Below are 17,372 nucleotides of genomic sequence, written 5' to 3'. Positions count from 1 at the left end.
AGGCGAGCAGCAATGTCGCGATACGATAAACCGCAATCGCGATAGGCTACAACCTGACCTTTATCAAAGTCGAAAACGTGGGTACGCATATCTCCCCATTACATGAGGCATCACAACAACGTTCCACCAAGCAACGCGGGTCAACTGCTGTTTGTGTATGAGAAATAGGTTGGAAACTTTCCTCATGTCAGCACGTTGTAGGTGTCGCCACCAGCGCCAACATTGTGCTCTGAAAATCTAATCATTTGCATACCACAGCATCTTCTTCCTGTCGATTAAATTTCGCGTCTGTATCACGTCATCTTCGTGGTGTAGCAATTTTAATGGCCAGTAGTGCTCATAGAACACATAAATGATAAACAAAAGAGGATGAGCCGTAAGTAATTGAAGCCTACTGAAATAACAGCTTTCGAGTGTGTAAAACAGAATTGTAAACAATCTGTGATTTTCATACCAATGACCATGTTCCAAGACAAGAAAATAAAATGCCTATCGCAACGAAAAATAGTATTTTTTTAAATGACCAAGACGAAACCAATATCAATACACTCCGGTCGGAGCCTGGAAATGTGAGTCATTTTAATCGTGGAAGGAGAGATATTAGGGCTTCATGCGAGTTACAGTGCCTACGTTGCGGCGATGTGAACACAGTGGCAAAACTGATTCCATGGCTGAAGAAAGCTGACATTATATGAGCAACGACCATACAAATCCACTGAAGTGGTCTTTACGGTGCACATCATGTAGATACCTACCCGTTCTAATAGAAGCATCTGTAGAAACAACGAGACTTTAATCACTCTATAGGATACTCCAACTTAACCAAAACTATTGGAACGCAGAGTGTGTCTAGTTGCTCACTCGGAGTCCAGTATCGAAAAGTTAGGTACCACTTTTCACACATGTTAGAAGTTATTATTATGACATGATTGTTTACTCGTATGTCCAATCACCACTGTGATGTACCTGCCACATCCTCCTAGAAAACATCGAACGAAAAGAAAATGTAAGCCAAGTAACGGTTGATACCAGTTATTTGATGATACTTACGTATGACACTGACCATGTCGTCAAATTTGCTAGAAGGAACTGGAATTTTAAGAACGTCTGAGTGGGTATGACCACTGATTACGCTACAATTTGTTTTACATGAATGCAGAAAGAATGAGAGAACTTGATCAGTTTTCCTTAGGATATTCCATTGCCATGGCACCATCGATAAACCAACGGAGATAGCCGACGTTAGTGTAGACGGCGCCATCGGACTCGCATTCTTCGTTTGCCCACGAGCTAATGCCGACCTGAGTGCTGCCACTAACGAGCGGCCCACCAAAGCCGCCGTAGCAGGTGCTGTTGCCGGCCTCGCCGGCGCAGATCATTCGGTCGGTGACGCCGAATGTGGCCACGCAGCTGGCTCGGTCGATGACGGTGACGTCCACCTTCATTAGTGTGGTCGACGCCTCCTGTCCCGTGGAGGCTGTGGCGCCCCAGCCGGTGATGGTGACTGCGAGGCCGCCAGGTGGATCGTAGCCATCGGCTGGCAGATTCACAATCTGTATGTTGTCACCAATAGGGAAAATAGGTTTTGCCTGCAACGTAGAAAGCAATTCGTCAATTTCTGATTATGTGTCTGAAGAAAATCGGGCGATGCGCTGACCCAGTTAAGCAATCAAATATAGATATTCAAAGAGCTATTAATGAAATTTTGAGAACACTCAATATGGAAGTACTAATGAATAAAAAACTGGAACTAGCCACACTTATTGATGAATGATTTATCCCACGGCAAATAATTTCATGGTTGAGAGAAATGAGGATAGATTGTGTGCTACATTTTCGCCATGTACTGTAAATCTACATATCTCCCTTGGATGCCTGACAATGTCGAATTAACCTTCAAAGTATAGGCGAGAAGAGCTTCAGTGAGTCCAGCAGAAGGGGGCTAGGGCCCCCACAGCTGCGGCACCTCGCACCCTACCACCTGCCCCTTCGCAAAACCACCACAGTTGAGGACACTCATGACTGAGTGACAAGATCATCTCCAGTCGTTCCTCTCATTGTTTTTTGATGAAGTGGTTTCTAGAATCCGCAACTTGGATCACAAAATAACTAAAATGTAGTAAAATAAATATAAAATTACGCTGCAGTGACAAAAGTTACAGGATACCTACTAACACCGTGCCGATCATCTTTTGCCCAGCGTACTGCGGCAGCGCTACGTGGCACAAGCTCAACAAGTTGTTGGCAGTCCACTGCAGAAAAAAGCAAATAAATTGAGCCACGCTGCTTCTCTAGCCGTCCATAATAACGAAAGAGTTGCCGGTGCAGGATGTTGTGTAGGAACTGACCTCTCAATTTTATCCCGTAATTATTCCATCTAATAGTCATTGGGGATTTAAGTGCTACTGTAGGGGAAGGAGACGTGAGAATCGTAGTACGAATGATAGACATGAAGAACTACTTGAGTTCAGCCAAAAATTTCAGTTAGTTATAGCGAATATTCTGTTCAAAAATCACAAGCATAATCAGCATAACGGCTCATGCAACCGAGTTTCACAGAGTTTAATACACGGGAGAATGAAAAAGAAAATTGAGGAAGTGTTAGATGACGATCAGTTTGGCCTTAGTTATAGTCACGGGAGAGGGAGTTCTGACTTTGCGGTTGAGAATGAAACAACGGCTTAAAAATCGAGACACGTTCATAGCATTTGTTGACCTGGGAAAAGCCTCGACAATGTCAAATGGTGCAAGATATTCGAAATTCTTAGAAACATGGCGGTAAGCAGTAGGAAAGACGGATAGTGTACAATATGTACGAGGGCCAAGAGGAAATTACAAGAGTGGAAGACCAAGAACGATGTGTCCAGATTAAAAAGGATATAAGAGCTACATGTAATCTTTCATAGCTACTGCTTAATCTATGCAACCGAAAGAGCAATGACGGAAATAAGGAGAAGGTTTAAGAGTGGAATCAAAATTCGGGGTGAAAGGAAAACAAAGAAAATATTCACTGGTGACATCGCTATCCTCAGTGAAAGAGAAGAAGAGCCGCAGGATCTGCTGAATGAACAGTCTAATGAGAACAGAATTATGGATTGAGATTGAATCGAAGAAAGACGGCCGGCCGCGGTGGCCGTGCGGTTATAGGCACTTCAGTCCGGAACCGCGTGACTGCTACGGTCACAGCTTCGAATCCTGCCTCGGGCATGGATGTGTGTGATGTCCTTAGGTTAGTTAGGCTTAAGTAGTTCTGAGTTCTAGGGGACTGATCTTCTCAAGTGCCATAGTGCTCAGAGCCATTTGAACCATTTTCGAAGAAAGACGAAATAATGAGAAGTAGTAGAAATGAGAACAGCGAGGAGCTTAGCATCACGACTGGTGATAACGAGGTGCATGAAGTTAAGGAATTCTGCATCCTAACCAGCCAAATAACGCATGACGGAGCAAGACGGACAAAAAAAACTGATTAGCACCAGTGAAATAGGCTTTCGTAGACAAGGGAAATCTACTAGTATCAAACATACACCTTAATTCGAGGAGGAAATTTCTGAAAATATAAGTTTATAGCGTAATATTGTACGGTATCAAAACATGAAGTGTGAGAAAAGTGAAACAGTTGAGAATCGATGTATTTAAAATGTGAACAGGAGAATGTTCAAAATTATGTTCTCTGATACGGCATGCAATCAGGAGGTTATGGAAAGAATCGGCGAGGAAAGGAATGTATGGTAAACAATGAGAAGAAGATGGGTTAGAATGGTAGAATATATGGTAAGACAACACAAGAAAAACTTCCAAGTTGCTAGAGGGAGCTGTAGAGTTCAAAAACTGTACAGGAAGAGAGAGATGGAACACATCGAGTAAATAACTGAGGACATAGGTTACTAGTTCAGGCTCCGCCTGTGAGCTCTGAACAATTTTTCTAATTTTATCCAGCCATCTGAGTTTGGAAATGAAAGTTCAAAACTGTCTGCAAAAGAAACTTGTGGCTTGTATTTAAAATTCCTTGCAATGGCGTGTAGCATTTCACAACAGATTTTTCCCATCTTGCAATTTCAATCAAGTTCGATTAATGCTCTAAGGTAATTTATCACAATTTGTACAGTGCTGAGCGCTAATACGGATTTCTGTATGAATGGAACCCAATAGTGTCGTGCAGAAAACGAGGCCATGTATCGGACCACTACTAGCACAACACGTTTGACGTAGCTACGTTAGCTGACCACTGCCGGCATTTTACAAGCAAGGCCGGTATCTTCACGTTTGTAGTCTCAGAACAAAGTGCCCGCACCGTCCGCTCCGGCCACCCTTCACGGCAACCGCTTGCAAGTGGCGCTGTCGCATGGCGGTAGAGATTCTCGTCACAGCTAGAATGGATCGCCAAGCGGCACAACACCGAGGTTACCATTAATTGGTGACAGTATTAAGAATCACTTATAAAACAAACTGACAAAGTATTGAACTGATTTTTGATGTTGATTACTACCAGTACAGGTATAAGGGAGTAAATGTTACTATATGTAGGGTATTTTCTGTTTCCATATTGGCGTATGTAGTATCTTACATGATTGCTGGTAGACTGCAAACTTTTCATTTGGTTTGTGTTAGATTTTACCAAAGCATAACCTATACTGAGGTGACAAAAGTCGCGAGATAACGATATATACGTACACAGAATGCGGTAGTATACCGTACACAAGGTATAGATGGGGGTGTATTGGAGAGATGTGGTATGTACTCAGGGGATTGATGCGATAAGTTTTTCGGCGAGATTATGGCCACAGGATAACAATTAACAGGCTTTGAACATGACATGGTGGTTCGAACCAGACGCATGAAACTTTCCATTTCGAATATGGTCAGGGAATTGAATATATTGAGATCAACAGTCTCAAGAGTGGGCCGAGAGTACCACATTTCAGGCATTACCTCTCACCATGGACAACGCAGTGTCGACGGCTTTCACTTAAAGACCTAGTGCAGCGGTGTTTACGTGGAGTGTCAGTGCTAACATACAAACAACACTGCGTGAAATCAGCATAGAAATCTATGTTAAACGTACGACGAACGTGTCCGTCAGGACATTGAGCGGAAAATTAGATTTAATGGGCTATGGCAGCAGACGACGCCACCTGCAGCGACCCTCCTGGTCTCGTGATCACATTGCTTGGACGCTAGCTGACTGGAAAACAGAGGTCTGTTCAGATGAGTCCAGATTTCAGTTGGTAAAAGCTGAGGAACTTTTTGAATAGTTCGGGGGAATTGTATGGCCAAGCAGATAGACCGACGTGAATCACAATGAATATTTATGGGACATAATCGAAACGTCAGTTCGTGGACAAAATCGTGCACCGGTAATACTTGCGCAGTTATGAACGACTACAGACGCAGCGGTGCTCAATAATTCTGCAGTGGTCTTCCAGCGACATGTTGAGTCCATGCCAAGCTGAGCTCCTACAATAACCTACACCGACACGATATTAGAAAGTATCCCAAGGACTATTTTCACCTCACTGTAAGTTTCAGTGGTTGAAATCACGCAAGGCGGCAGACCAGGCTAGAGTGCGAGATCTACGTGTGCTAGTGTTTTAGCACCACACTCAGTTGTGCGTGACAGCGGTGATCTGACACATCGGATCTTGGGGCCATCCACTTTACTGATGTGGTGTCCGACCCGATAGCTGATTGGTCAGAGTGATGGATTGCCGTCCTACGGGCCCGAGTTCGATTCCCGGCTGAGTCGGAGATTTTCTCCGCTCAGGGACTGGGTGTTGTGCTGTATTCATCACCGTTTCATCCCCATCCGTCGCGCAGGTCGCCCAATATGGCGTCGAACGTAATAAAACCTGCACCAAGGCGGCCGGACCAGCCCCGCAAGAGGCCTTCCGGCCAATGACGACAGACGCTCATTTCGACTACTGTGGTCGACTCACACTTGTGTGGGCGTGTGTCGTATTAGTACACCGCTGAGAGACGATGGCTCGATCCACCAAGCAGGATCTGGCTGAGATGATTAACGCATGTTGACAGGCAAATGACAATTGGCGGTCGGCTGCACTCTTGGACCGGGGAAAGTATTTCCGCCGATAGCACTGCATCATAAATTGTTATCAACAGTACTTGTTCGTTTGAGTGAGATGGGCTCGTATCAGAAAATGAGTTACCAAGAAAGCTAGCGCACCCAGTACGAACATAGGCCTTTGAGAATTTGATCCCTTAATCAGCACTAGGGATGTTGACCAGCAGAATGTGTTAAGCCAGACAAGCATATGGAACTCTTTCCTCGACAACTGCCACTATCTGTTAGACAAGGCTCAAAGCCTTAAAACACACACGGACTTCCCCATGTGGCGACAGTTTTGAAGCTGGTTGTCGCGCAGGAGGCCATGGTGCTGGAATTCTGTCATCCATGTACGTGAGGCAACCTAACGTTAGTCTACGGCGAATCCCCTTGGTAGCCGTGAACGATGAGCACCGCTTCAGCCTCGGTGTCTTAGCAGCGATTATTGCTGTCCGCTACATGGTATCTTCTACAAAGCCTCAAAGGCATGGCTTACGTGCACTTCCCAGAGGTGAGTAAGTCTCCTCTTTTCGACGAAGCGCCTTTGGCGTTACAAATGGTAATGTCGTTACTAAGTCGACGGGTCGCTGGATCTTGTGGTTTACACCTGTTGATGACCAGAAAAAATTCGTGTATGTGGAAACCATCCTGGACCTGCAGACGCACTAACACATATAAATGCCGCCAGTATCTCTGTTCCGTTGCATGCTGCCACATTTGAATGTGTATGCCCGTGAGCGCTGTGTCGTGTTTCAGAGTGCTTAAAGACCCGTGTGAATCACTGCCGAACAGTTTGTTTGACGGTGGTCTCATTACAACATGTCGAGCTCTGCGTTGTATTTTACATACATGACGAATTAGTATACACCCTGTATCAGAGACACCATCCATTTCTGGTCTTGTGTCCGTATCCACAGTTTCGCCCCTGTTCCGTCAGCGATCGTTTGCTGCAGTTTGTCCCAGTTTCGACAAGGCGTCCTGTGGATATCTGAAACAGAATATGTGCTATCTTCGTGTTGTATAATATCCCTCTCCGCCGGTATCAGCTGGAAATGGTCTTGCAGCTGTTAAGTCTATGTGTTTGGTTGTTATTGTAGAACATAGTTATCCATAAGTAACTAATATATTAATTCTTTTACTTTAACTTATCACTGAATTTTTTTCTCGTTGTTATTTAACTTATCTGTTACGGTAGTAATTCAGTATTAATTCCATTTTTATTTTGCGATTCATTGTCATATCATTGGTGTTATAATAAATCACTAACCAGTTAAGTGTTCTAGCTTCCCGTATTACCAATTCCTTTCCCGTTTGTTACTTACGGTCTGTACTACTCCAGCTCAACGTTACTTTGTTAACAATTTAGTGTTACACCATTGTCATCTGCCAAACACTAAAGACAGGTGACCGAATGAGATGCAGCAACTGCAGCGGAGTTACCTTACGATAAACATCTTATAACATTCTGAGTGTTTTGTTACTGAAGCCGTTAACACCGTACATCGAGGAGGTGCTGACATTCCGGTAATAAAGATTTTGTTAGGGAGAATGAACCGTAGACCAACTACATACATTAAGGCAAATGCCATTAAAGGACTGGGAATTTCGCACAGATGTTCAATGTCTTTTTGTGGACTTGCAAAAAGTGTAGGTTAGTATGAAGAGGCAAGCAATATGGTAAGAACTGGAAATGGCACAGGCACCCAGAAAACATATAAAACTTACACAAGTTTGTATACAAGACACAACAGTTCAGTGACAGGAAGTGGAAATGTAGCATTTGAGAAATCTTCCACGCAGGAGCATCGTACAAACATACCGCCGTTTGAGTCTCGTACAGATTCCCGTATGGAGGACATAGTGATAGACATCCCTGAAGTTGTGAAGCAGCTGAATGGGTTGAAAATAAATAAATCTCCAGGTCCTAATGGGATTCCAATTCGGTTTAACAGAGAGTACTCTACTGCATTGGCTCCTTACTTAGCCTGCATTTATCCCGAATCTCTTGCCCAACGTGAAGTCCCGAGCGACTGGAAAAAAGCGCAGGTGACGCCTGTATATAAGAATGGTAGAAGGACGGATCCTCAAAATTACAGACCAATATCCTTAACATCGGTTTGTTGCAGGATTCTCGAACACATTCTCAGTTCGAATATAATGAATTTCCTTGAGACAGAGAAGTTGCTGTCCATGCATCAGCGCGGCTTTAGAAAGCATCGCTCCTGCGAAACGCAACTCGCCCTTTTTTCGCATGATATCTTGCGAACCATGGGTGAAGGGTATCAGATGGATGCCATATACCTTGACTTCTGGAAAGCGTTTGATTCGGTGCCCCACTGCTGACTCCTAACTAAGATACGAGCATACGGGATTGGTTCCCAAATATGTGAGTGGCTCGAAGACTTTTTACGTTATAGAACCCAGAACGTTGTCCTCGATGGTGAGTGTTCATCGGAGGTGAGGATATCATCTGGAGTGCCCCAAGGAAGTGTGGTAGGTCCGCTGTTGTTTTCTATCTACATAAATGATCTTTTGGATAGGGTGGATAGCAATGTGCGGTTGTTTGCTGATGATGCTGTGGTGTACGGGAAGGTCTCGTCGTTGAGTGACTGTAGGAGGATACAAGATGACTTGGACAGGATTTGTGATTGGTGTAAAGAATGGCAGCTAACTCTAAATGTAGATAAATGTAAATTAATGCAGATGAATAGGAAAAAGAATCTCGTAATGTTTGAATACTTCATTAGTAATGTAGCGCTTGACACAGTCACGTCGAATAAATGTTTGGGCGTAACACTGCAGAGCGATATGAAGTGGGACAAGCATGTAAAGGCAGTTGTGGGGAAGGCAGATAGTCGTTTTCGGTTCAGTGGTAGAATTTGGGAAGATGTGGTCCATCTGTAAAGAAGACCGCTTATGAAACGCTAATACGACCTATTCTTGAGTACTGCTCGAGCGTTTGGGATACCTTTCAGGTCGGATTGAGGGAGAACATAGAAACAATTCAGAGGCGGGCTGCTATATTTGTTACTGGTGGATTTGATCATCACGCGAGTGTTACGGAAATGCTTCAGGAACTCGATTGGGAGTTTCTGAAGGAAAGGAGGCGTTCTTTTCGTGCATCGCTACTGAGGAAAGTTAGAGAACCAGCATTTGAGGCTGACTGCAGTATAATTTTACTTCCGCCAACTTATATTTCGCGGAAAGACGACAAAGATAAGACAAGACAGATAACGGCTCGTACTGAGGCATATAGGCAGTCATTTTTCCCTCGTTCTGTTTGGGAGTGGAACAGGTAGAGAAGATGCTAGTTGGGGTACGAGGTACCCTCCGCCACGCACCGTATGGTGGATTGCGGAGTATGTATGTAGATGTAGATGTAGATGGAAAGGTGTCATCGAAATTCAAGATCAAGATTGGTGTCCGATAGGGAGTTTCCCACACTCTTCTTCTGTTTAATCTGGTTCTGGAAAGAAACAATGAGAAATTTAATAAGCATGTTGATAGAAGGAACTACACTCTGGCCAGCGCTGATGATGTTACTTGAATAGTACAGAATGGTTCAAAATGAAAGTGTGTTAACGGAAGGGGCACTGGGAGCAGGCTTCAAAAGGAATGTGGATGTGACCAAGTACCTCGTAGTGAGCAGACAACTATGACAGACATTTGCATGTGGATGATACGCTCTTGAAAGGATAAAAGAGAAATCAAATAGTCTGGGGCAATACTCAGTGAAAGGAATGAGATCGACCAGGAAATAAAGGGAAGGATACAGAGAGCAAATAGTTCAAAGTTTGCACTCAGAAAGCTGTTGAAGTCCCGGCTTCTATTGACGTATACGGAGATAAGGACACTAGTGTAACCTGTCATTCTATATGTAGCGGAGACCTGGACAATGACACAAAAGGCTGAGAGAAAAGTACTGAGATCTGAGAATGGTGTTCTCAGACAGAATTAGAATATAATTAGCCGTAACTAACTAATAAGTTAATAGTTTTGCTTTACCTCCTCACTAACTGTTTTTAGAAGCTATTTGCATTACCTGTTACTGTTAAAATTTAGTATTACTTTCATTTTTATTTAGAAATGCATAATCGTATCATTGGCGTAATTATAAGTTACTAGCCAGTTCAGTGCTGTACCATACACTGCCACTAATTATTTTCTTGTTTATTCCTTACACTACCAGTTCCTGTACTATCTTAATATCATGTCAGTTTTTTAACAATTTAGTGTCACACCACCGTTATCTGCCTAACACTAAAGAATGAAGTTCCAATGAGATGCAGTAACTGTAGAAGAATGACCCTACTATACACAACTTATAAGAGCCTGAGCATGTTGTTACTGAAGCCATTAACACCAAACGTCGAGGAGGTACTGAGATTCCGACAAGCGGGGTTGAGAAAGAGGTAATGAACCGTAGACCAGCTATATACAGCAAAGAAAATGCAATTAAAGAGCTGGGAATTTACCAGAGATGTTCACTGTCTTTCCGTGGACTTGCATAATGCTTACTAGTGTGTAAATAGGCGAGTAATGTGGTAAGATCTGGCAGGTCACAGGCACCCAGAAATCGAATAAAACTAACTCAAACAGATATAGAACAGGCAATATGACCAGTGGAAGTGATTGGAAAGCTGTAAGAGAAATTCAAGATGAAGTTTGAAGTACGACTGGGAGAGTGCCATTTGCCATTTCTGTTTAATCTGGTTCTGGAAAGAGACAATGAGAAAGATAACAAGCCTGGAGACACAAATACCTCTTGTTAGAAGGATCAACAGTCTGACTTATGCTGATGATGTAGCTTTAATAGCACAGAAAGTCCAAGATCTTGTCCAGAATGGAAGAATGTCAACGGAACAGGCATTGAGAGCAGGCTTAAAAATGGATATGGATTGGACCAAGTAGGTCGAAGGGTAAAATATATGTCAAATATCACAAGAAGGGTATAGTTTCTTCTTCAAACGTGCCACAACTTGAGGTTGCGCCTACGTAACACATGGCTTGTAGTTACACGCTCATAGATACACGAATACAAGTAACGCAATCCCAGAACACAAGAAACTGTACTGAAATGCTCCTTTTTTTAAAGTAAATATTTACTTCTAAGGCTCCTGTTACGCCCGCTAAACCCGCTGGGAAGAACAGGTAATAGCGTTGTGGAAAGGGCCAAAGGTTGAGGTCAGTTTCTCCTTCTAATTGTCATTCATTGTAATTTAATAACCTTTACAACCAAAGCGGCACATAGCCGGACCTTTACCGAATGCACCTCTTTCACGGCTAAAGGCCTCCAAACAAGAAATCTTAACAAATCAACAGGACAAAAATCCAATTAAGATAGCAATAAAATAATTTAACAAACTAGCAAAACATGCAAAGTGCAATACAAATGGCTGAGGGCCATAATTAAATTTCAAAATTTTAGAATATACTACCATAGACTTTTAAAGGCAGAAGGCCAGTATGTTTAACAACAAGAAATCTTAAAAATGCTATTAAACAGGCAAATCAAATAATTGAAAAAGGTATCACGGTTACGTGGAAAGCCGTAAGACTAAACAGATAGAACATACATATGCAAGGTGCAGTACCAATGGCCAAAGGGCACAATTAAGTTTCAAAATTTTAAAGTATATTAACAAAATGTTTAAAAGGCAGAAGGTCGCAATGTTTAGGCTTGAAAGATGAATTTAAAATTACTTTTGCAAAATTTAAGAAAATAAAAAAATAACCATAAGCCTAGAATTTAAAGTAGGTGACAACAGATAATTAAACACCGGTGGCACTCAGAAGCCTCCAGGGAGGTCGGTCTACCCCCGTTCACTTAGGCGAGACAGGTGGTGAGCCCAACTATACTTGATCCGTCGTAACCCAACCAGGGGACATCCACGGACCGACCGACACAACAACTTGTTTCCAGTCAGTCAGTACATGAGAACTCAAACCGGAAAGGTTACAAACGTGGTAATCCACAATGGAGTATGTATACCTGTCAACATTACACATCATGTTGGACAGCGACAATAGGTGAGGAAAGTACGCTGCCTGAAATTGCGTTAGTGGCCATGGCGGGTAACCGGAACACTAACAGCCATTAGGCAGAAAATTCCTCTGGTACACTTGAGAACACGGTAATATAGTTTTCACTCAAAAGACCACTGCCTGAATTTGCGTCAGTGTCCAGGGCACGTAACCAGAACACTAACGGCCACAAGACAGAAAATTCCACTGGTGCATTCAAATTGTGGTCAACTAAAATAGTTAATTGCACTGCATGGCGGCTAAATTTCAGCAGTAGAAACACTCGGTGTTGCTCACAGGAAAACCTCCCCAACAGCAAACCACCACAACATGAATGGACGTGGCTTGGGTAATCGAAACCACTACTCAACTTTGACGTCCTGGTTCGGTGAACCACGAAGCTCGTAGCGATCGGACAGCTCCACACACGCTCCGACACTGAGCAGGGACCGCCAGCGGACCCAGCCAACTGCAACACGCGGAAATAACTTCGCAACAACCGACCGACTGCCTCCAGACCCTGTAGCCGGAAAGTATATGCACCAAACCATGTTACACGGCGCAAATATCGATACACATCTCTGCTGCCACGCGTAAAAGAAAGAAGAACCACGACGTAACCGCAACGAGGGAGGAAATTGCATGGCATTGTAGGCCGGGAGTCCCCACTCGGGGATGTTCGGCCGCCGTATTGCAAGTCCTTTATAGTTGACGCTGCTTCGGCGACTTGCGGGTCAATGATGATGAAAATGATGATGGACACAGAACACTCAGCTTCCTGCCGGGAATCGAACCCGGGCCCCCTGCGTGGTATGGGGTAACGCTACCGCTACGCTACGGAGGCGGACCAAGGGAGGGAAACCAAACACAGATAGACAGCGAATTTCACGGAAGCGCATAGTTGGGAGTGAACACGGCTCAGCACCCTCTTCGTATTTTGTGTATCCAACCACTGCATTGATCGAATTGGTAGACGGACATGTTAGAGCGCGGGTGACCTATCAGCTTATTAAAATTCTTCGGAGAATACTATGTACGCTATTGAAGAGTGATCGGTACAAGTATATCAAGACGCTTTAGTTTCTTTTAAATAAGTATGCCACGGAGAGTGTGACTGACGTTCGGTCGCTTACCATCCAACAATTCGTCACCATCAGTTCCTACTTTTAAGCTGAAAAAGCTCTAAGAACACAGATAATGTTATGTACATGAAAAGGACACAAAGTTTAACTCACATAGCCTATAACACAAGAAAGATGTGTCTTAGACGGTAGAATAGCGGATCTTCATCATCTTCCGTGATGCAAATTGCTTACTTTCACAGGTAGCACACAGACTGTACATAAACATATATAAGTGCGTGTGCGTGTGCGTGTGCATGTGCGTGTGTGTGTGTGTGTGTGTGTGTGTGTGTGTGTGTGTGTGTGTGTGAGCGCGCGCTAGCGCGCGTTTGTCTGTCTGTGTGTGTGTGTGTGTGTGTGTGTGTGTGTGTGTGTGTGTGTGTGTGTGGTGTGTTGAGTGGTGAGCGTGTTCTGCGGCTACCATCAGCTATAGCATCGTCCCAATAGTGTGTCTTGTTAATACACGTCGCAAAAATTGTCTGAAACTGCCCTGTTTGCGGCTAAGCACTTCAGGATTGAACACCTGCTTACGCAGACGTTCCTGATAGCATCCGATTAATAGTTGACCGAGAAAGCCTTTTCAGTATGGTCGTAAGTAGTGAAAGTTTCAATGGCTTGCGCCACCCATAACGCTCCGTCGCCCTGAGTGTGTGTAATAAGTGATTGAATACTTTGTCCCTCCTTCAATGCACTTGGAACACGTTCCTAAATTCCCTTATAAAACAACTATGGTGAAGTACTTTCGTCCGATGTAAACACCTGAAACTGGTGATTCTTTAACAAGCTCTCTTCCAGTAGTAATCGTGTCACCAATTCATTAGCATATTCAGAGTATTCAAGTACAACGTCTTTCTTGTACGGGAATATACACAATGGATGTATAAGTCTAGGTCATAGACGTGTGGTTGACAGTGTACGGAAGCTTGGGTCTGGCGATGGATCGTTCACGGATAGCCAAATAGTATTGTTCTTAAAGCAAAAAGAAATTTGATTTTGGCTTTGGGAAATTTTTTTTTTTTTTGTTCCAAAAGATTGCTTCTTCGCCAACAAGACGAAGGAGACACATTTTTATTTACTGGAAGGAGAAACCAGTGTAATTGGAGTCTTTGTTTTCTCTTGAAAAAACAAAAGAAAAATAAAACTTTTCCTTATATATTCCTCAGTAAAAAAAATTAAAGAAGGTGAAGTGGTTATGATACTAAACTGTTATCTGGATGGTCGTGAGTTCAAAACTCACCTGCCCTGTACAATTTTAATTTCTGTATTAAAAAATAAATAAATAAATAAATAAATAGTAAGGCGACCGCTCGCGATCAGCGGGAAATACGGATTCAAGTCCCGGTCCGGCAAAAATTTTCATGGTCGTCATTCCACTCTGCAGCTGATGGTTGCCTTTATTCGCATTTGCGATATCATTTACTGTAGTCAGTGTTCGGTCCTACTTGCTCATATTCGTTGCAATACGACCGCTGATGGGGATTGTTCATTTAATAACATTCGTGACTAGCGCTCACGATGTTTATGAAGATGTTGTGACGTACGACACATTATAACATTATTTGTTTATGGTTCATTTAAATTTTTATATGTATTTTTTGCTTTAAAATTTTCGAATATTGGTACTTTTTTTTCTGTAGGTGTAAAGAGTGCCATACTGGAGTTTGAAGTTCTTTGCATTGTATGTGGGTAATGTATGTAAAATACTTTGCAAATTGTTTATTACGTTAAATAATTTTCTAATGACATTTTGTATTTAAAAATATTTGTGTGTATTAATTCTTCATGTTGATGAAAATTTGACTATTTAAGAAATGGTCATTCTCAGGAACAATGTAAGAAGTAGGTGTTAAGTAAAAGTCAATGTACTTTTTTTTGAAACGAAAGTGGCTTTGGGAAGCGGAAAAGGTGGCAGGGGAGAATTGGCGCCCTACCTAGAGCAAGGGCGGGAAGTAAGTCACACAGTCTGAAGGCAGCAGTGGAGCAGGATAAGCTTTGCCTCCAAATTTGCACAAAAATGCCTCGGGTGGAGACCGAAAACGGCTTGCGGCGTATCTGAGAGTTGTTGGGCTACTGTACTCGTATGTAAGATTGAACGACGTCAAGAAGAGAAATTGAGACCATAAAGAAAGATACTTGCAGGCCATACTTTGGATAGTGCAACCGTGATAATTGTTCGCCACACCGAAGCCTACAGCCACCAGATAAAATTTTTTTGTATTTTTACTTTTGTACAGCGTGAACCATACTTTTAAACTGTGTTTTAATAATCATTCTTTAACTTCAAAGAAACTGGTTCACCCTGTTACTTTGTCCTAATCTTACACCTTCATAGGGTTTTTTATTGATGTTTCATTAATCCGAATATCCTGTTTTACAAACTTATGAAGTGCCAAGTTAATATAAAGAGGCACCATTTAAATTGTTTTTGAGTTTTCTTAATTATTGCAAAGTGTTATAGTAAAAGTTCGTTTAAGTAAAATTCAGTCAGAGTGTAGTCAGGTTACAAGAATCTGTTAAATGACTACACAGATTTATTTCAAAGAATAATAGCTTTTGAAAGTAAATTCCAGCAAGAAAAAGATTTTCTTGAAGTGAAATGTTGAGTATAAAAAGTGTGTGCTTCAGTATCAAAGTATTTTAGTATTTAAGTTTGATAATTATAGAAAATGCGTTTCGAAAGGTCCCTCATGGCCAAATTGTTTTAGCTTCCTTGAAGTTATGTACTGGGCTTTTTCCCTTTTAAAAACGTAATGTATACGGATGTAGTCCATCATTGTTTACGTGGGGTACTATTTATTTGAAGAAGCAACTTAAACAGTAGCAAGAATGTAGGCAAAATTCATACTTCTGCTTTTCCAATACTTCACTGTTTCATTGCCTGGATAGGCTGGCGACCTTTAGTACACGTTTTAAACCACTATATGAACATGGAACTGAGTTGTCCTAGCTCCAATATAATATCATTCATACTGCGTTTCTATCTAACCGTGGGATAAGATCTTAGGAAAGGATGTGATTAGTCTGATTTATTTATCCATTAAACACAAAACACGGTCAAATCCCGTAAAAACAGTAACTCTATTGACTAGTTTTTCCGATTAACAGGACTACCCTTCCATAGTGTACCTTATTTGGAAAATAAACTAAATTTTATTCAGAGGGTTATAGGTGGATTTTCCCGTGACAGGACTGTTTGTTCTGTTGGGGTATAGTATACGTGGCAACACAGGGTTTTTTGTTATTTAGGTAACAACATACTAAATTACAATAGTAGTGGTAGGGTTATAACATCACACTGAGGGGTCTGTACAACTGCGATCGCGTGATGCAAGTCCACGACCAGAGAGTTATGACTGTTTCGTCATTGTGGAATGTCACCCTTCAGTTCTCTACTTCTATTTGAATAGCATCACCTGAGTTACTCCGCTCAATGAATGCTTCGGCATTTGCTCGCTGTACTACCCCTTCCCCTCCGTATTAATTTTTCTTTTTCGTTCTGCCATGTAGTATACTCACTGGCAGCTCGTAGATCTGAATTTCTTTAGACATATCATACAAAATATTATTTTTCCTCGCGGCTAACTCTTTCTCTCATGCTACAGTTGGCAGTGCTACCTGTTTGTCACGCATTTAAAGTATGGTGTTTACCTGTGGCACAGTTTGCGCGGCCAGTTATTTGTCTAGCGTTTCAAGTGTGTTTTTTACCTGTGTCGGTATTTGCGCTGCCAGTTCTGTATTTCCCTCAGCGAAAGCAACGTTGATTAACTTGGACAATTATCCTACGTTTCAAGTGTTGTGTTTACTTGTGTCGCAATTTGAGTTGCTAATTCTTAGTCTTATGCACTCATCGTAACTGAAGTTCCGTAAAGTGATACTGTAAATCGATGAGCGTGTTGATCAGTTTGAGAAACAACCTCAGTGGATTGAGCCTGAATATCAGATTCTAACTGAGTAACGGTAGATATTTCTGGCATCGTCGACTCTGAGTTACCACCGGGATCTACAACAAACTCAACTGGTTCGTCATTTACCGTACCCGTTATTACTGTCTCACCAATTTTAGGCGAGGCACACAATACGACATGAGCTTAAAACCAATTATATTACAATACGCACACGAAGGCTGATGTAATTTATGCACCTGAAGACTAATTTACAGGTAACAA

At 42.3% G+C, this 17,372-nt stretch overlaps 1 protein-coding gene across 1 annotated transcript; it reads right to left on the bottom strand.

Moving 5' to 3' along the window:
• Nucleotides 1-1,178: 1,178 nt before the first annotated feature.
• Nucleotides 1,179-16,755, bottom strand: LOC124798860 (trypsin-like). Its single transcript, XM_047262393.1, has 2 exons — nucleotides 16,723-16,755; nucleotides 1,179-1,589 (listed from the first exon to the last, which is right to left on the bottom strand). Exons 1-2 carry the CDS (start codon nucleotides 16,753-16,755, stop codon nucleotides 1,179-1,181), a joined length of 444 nt encoding a protein of 147 aa, XP_047118349.1.
• Nucleotides 16,756-17,372: the final 617 nt, after the last annotated feature.

Source organism: Schistocerca piceifrons, chromosome 5, assembly GCF_021461385.2.
Source record: "Schistocerca piceifrons isolate TAMUIC-IGC-003096 chromosome 5, iqSchPice1.1, whole genome shotgun sequence".
Lineage (NCBI taxonomy): Eukaryota > Metazoa > Arthropoda > Insecta > Orthoptera > Acrididae > Schistocerca > Schistocerca piceifrons.
The sequence above is the reverse complement of the archived record's forward strand: the minus strand, read 5'-3'. Positions and strand labels throughout refer to the sequence as shown.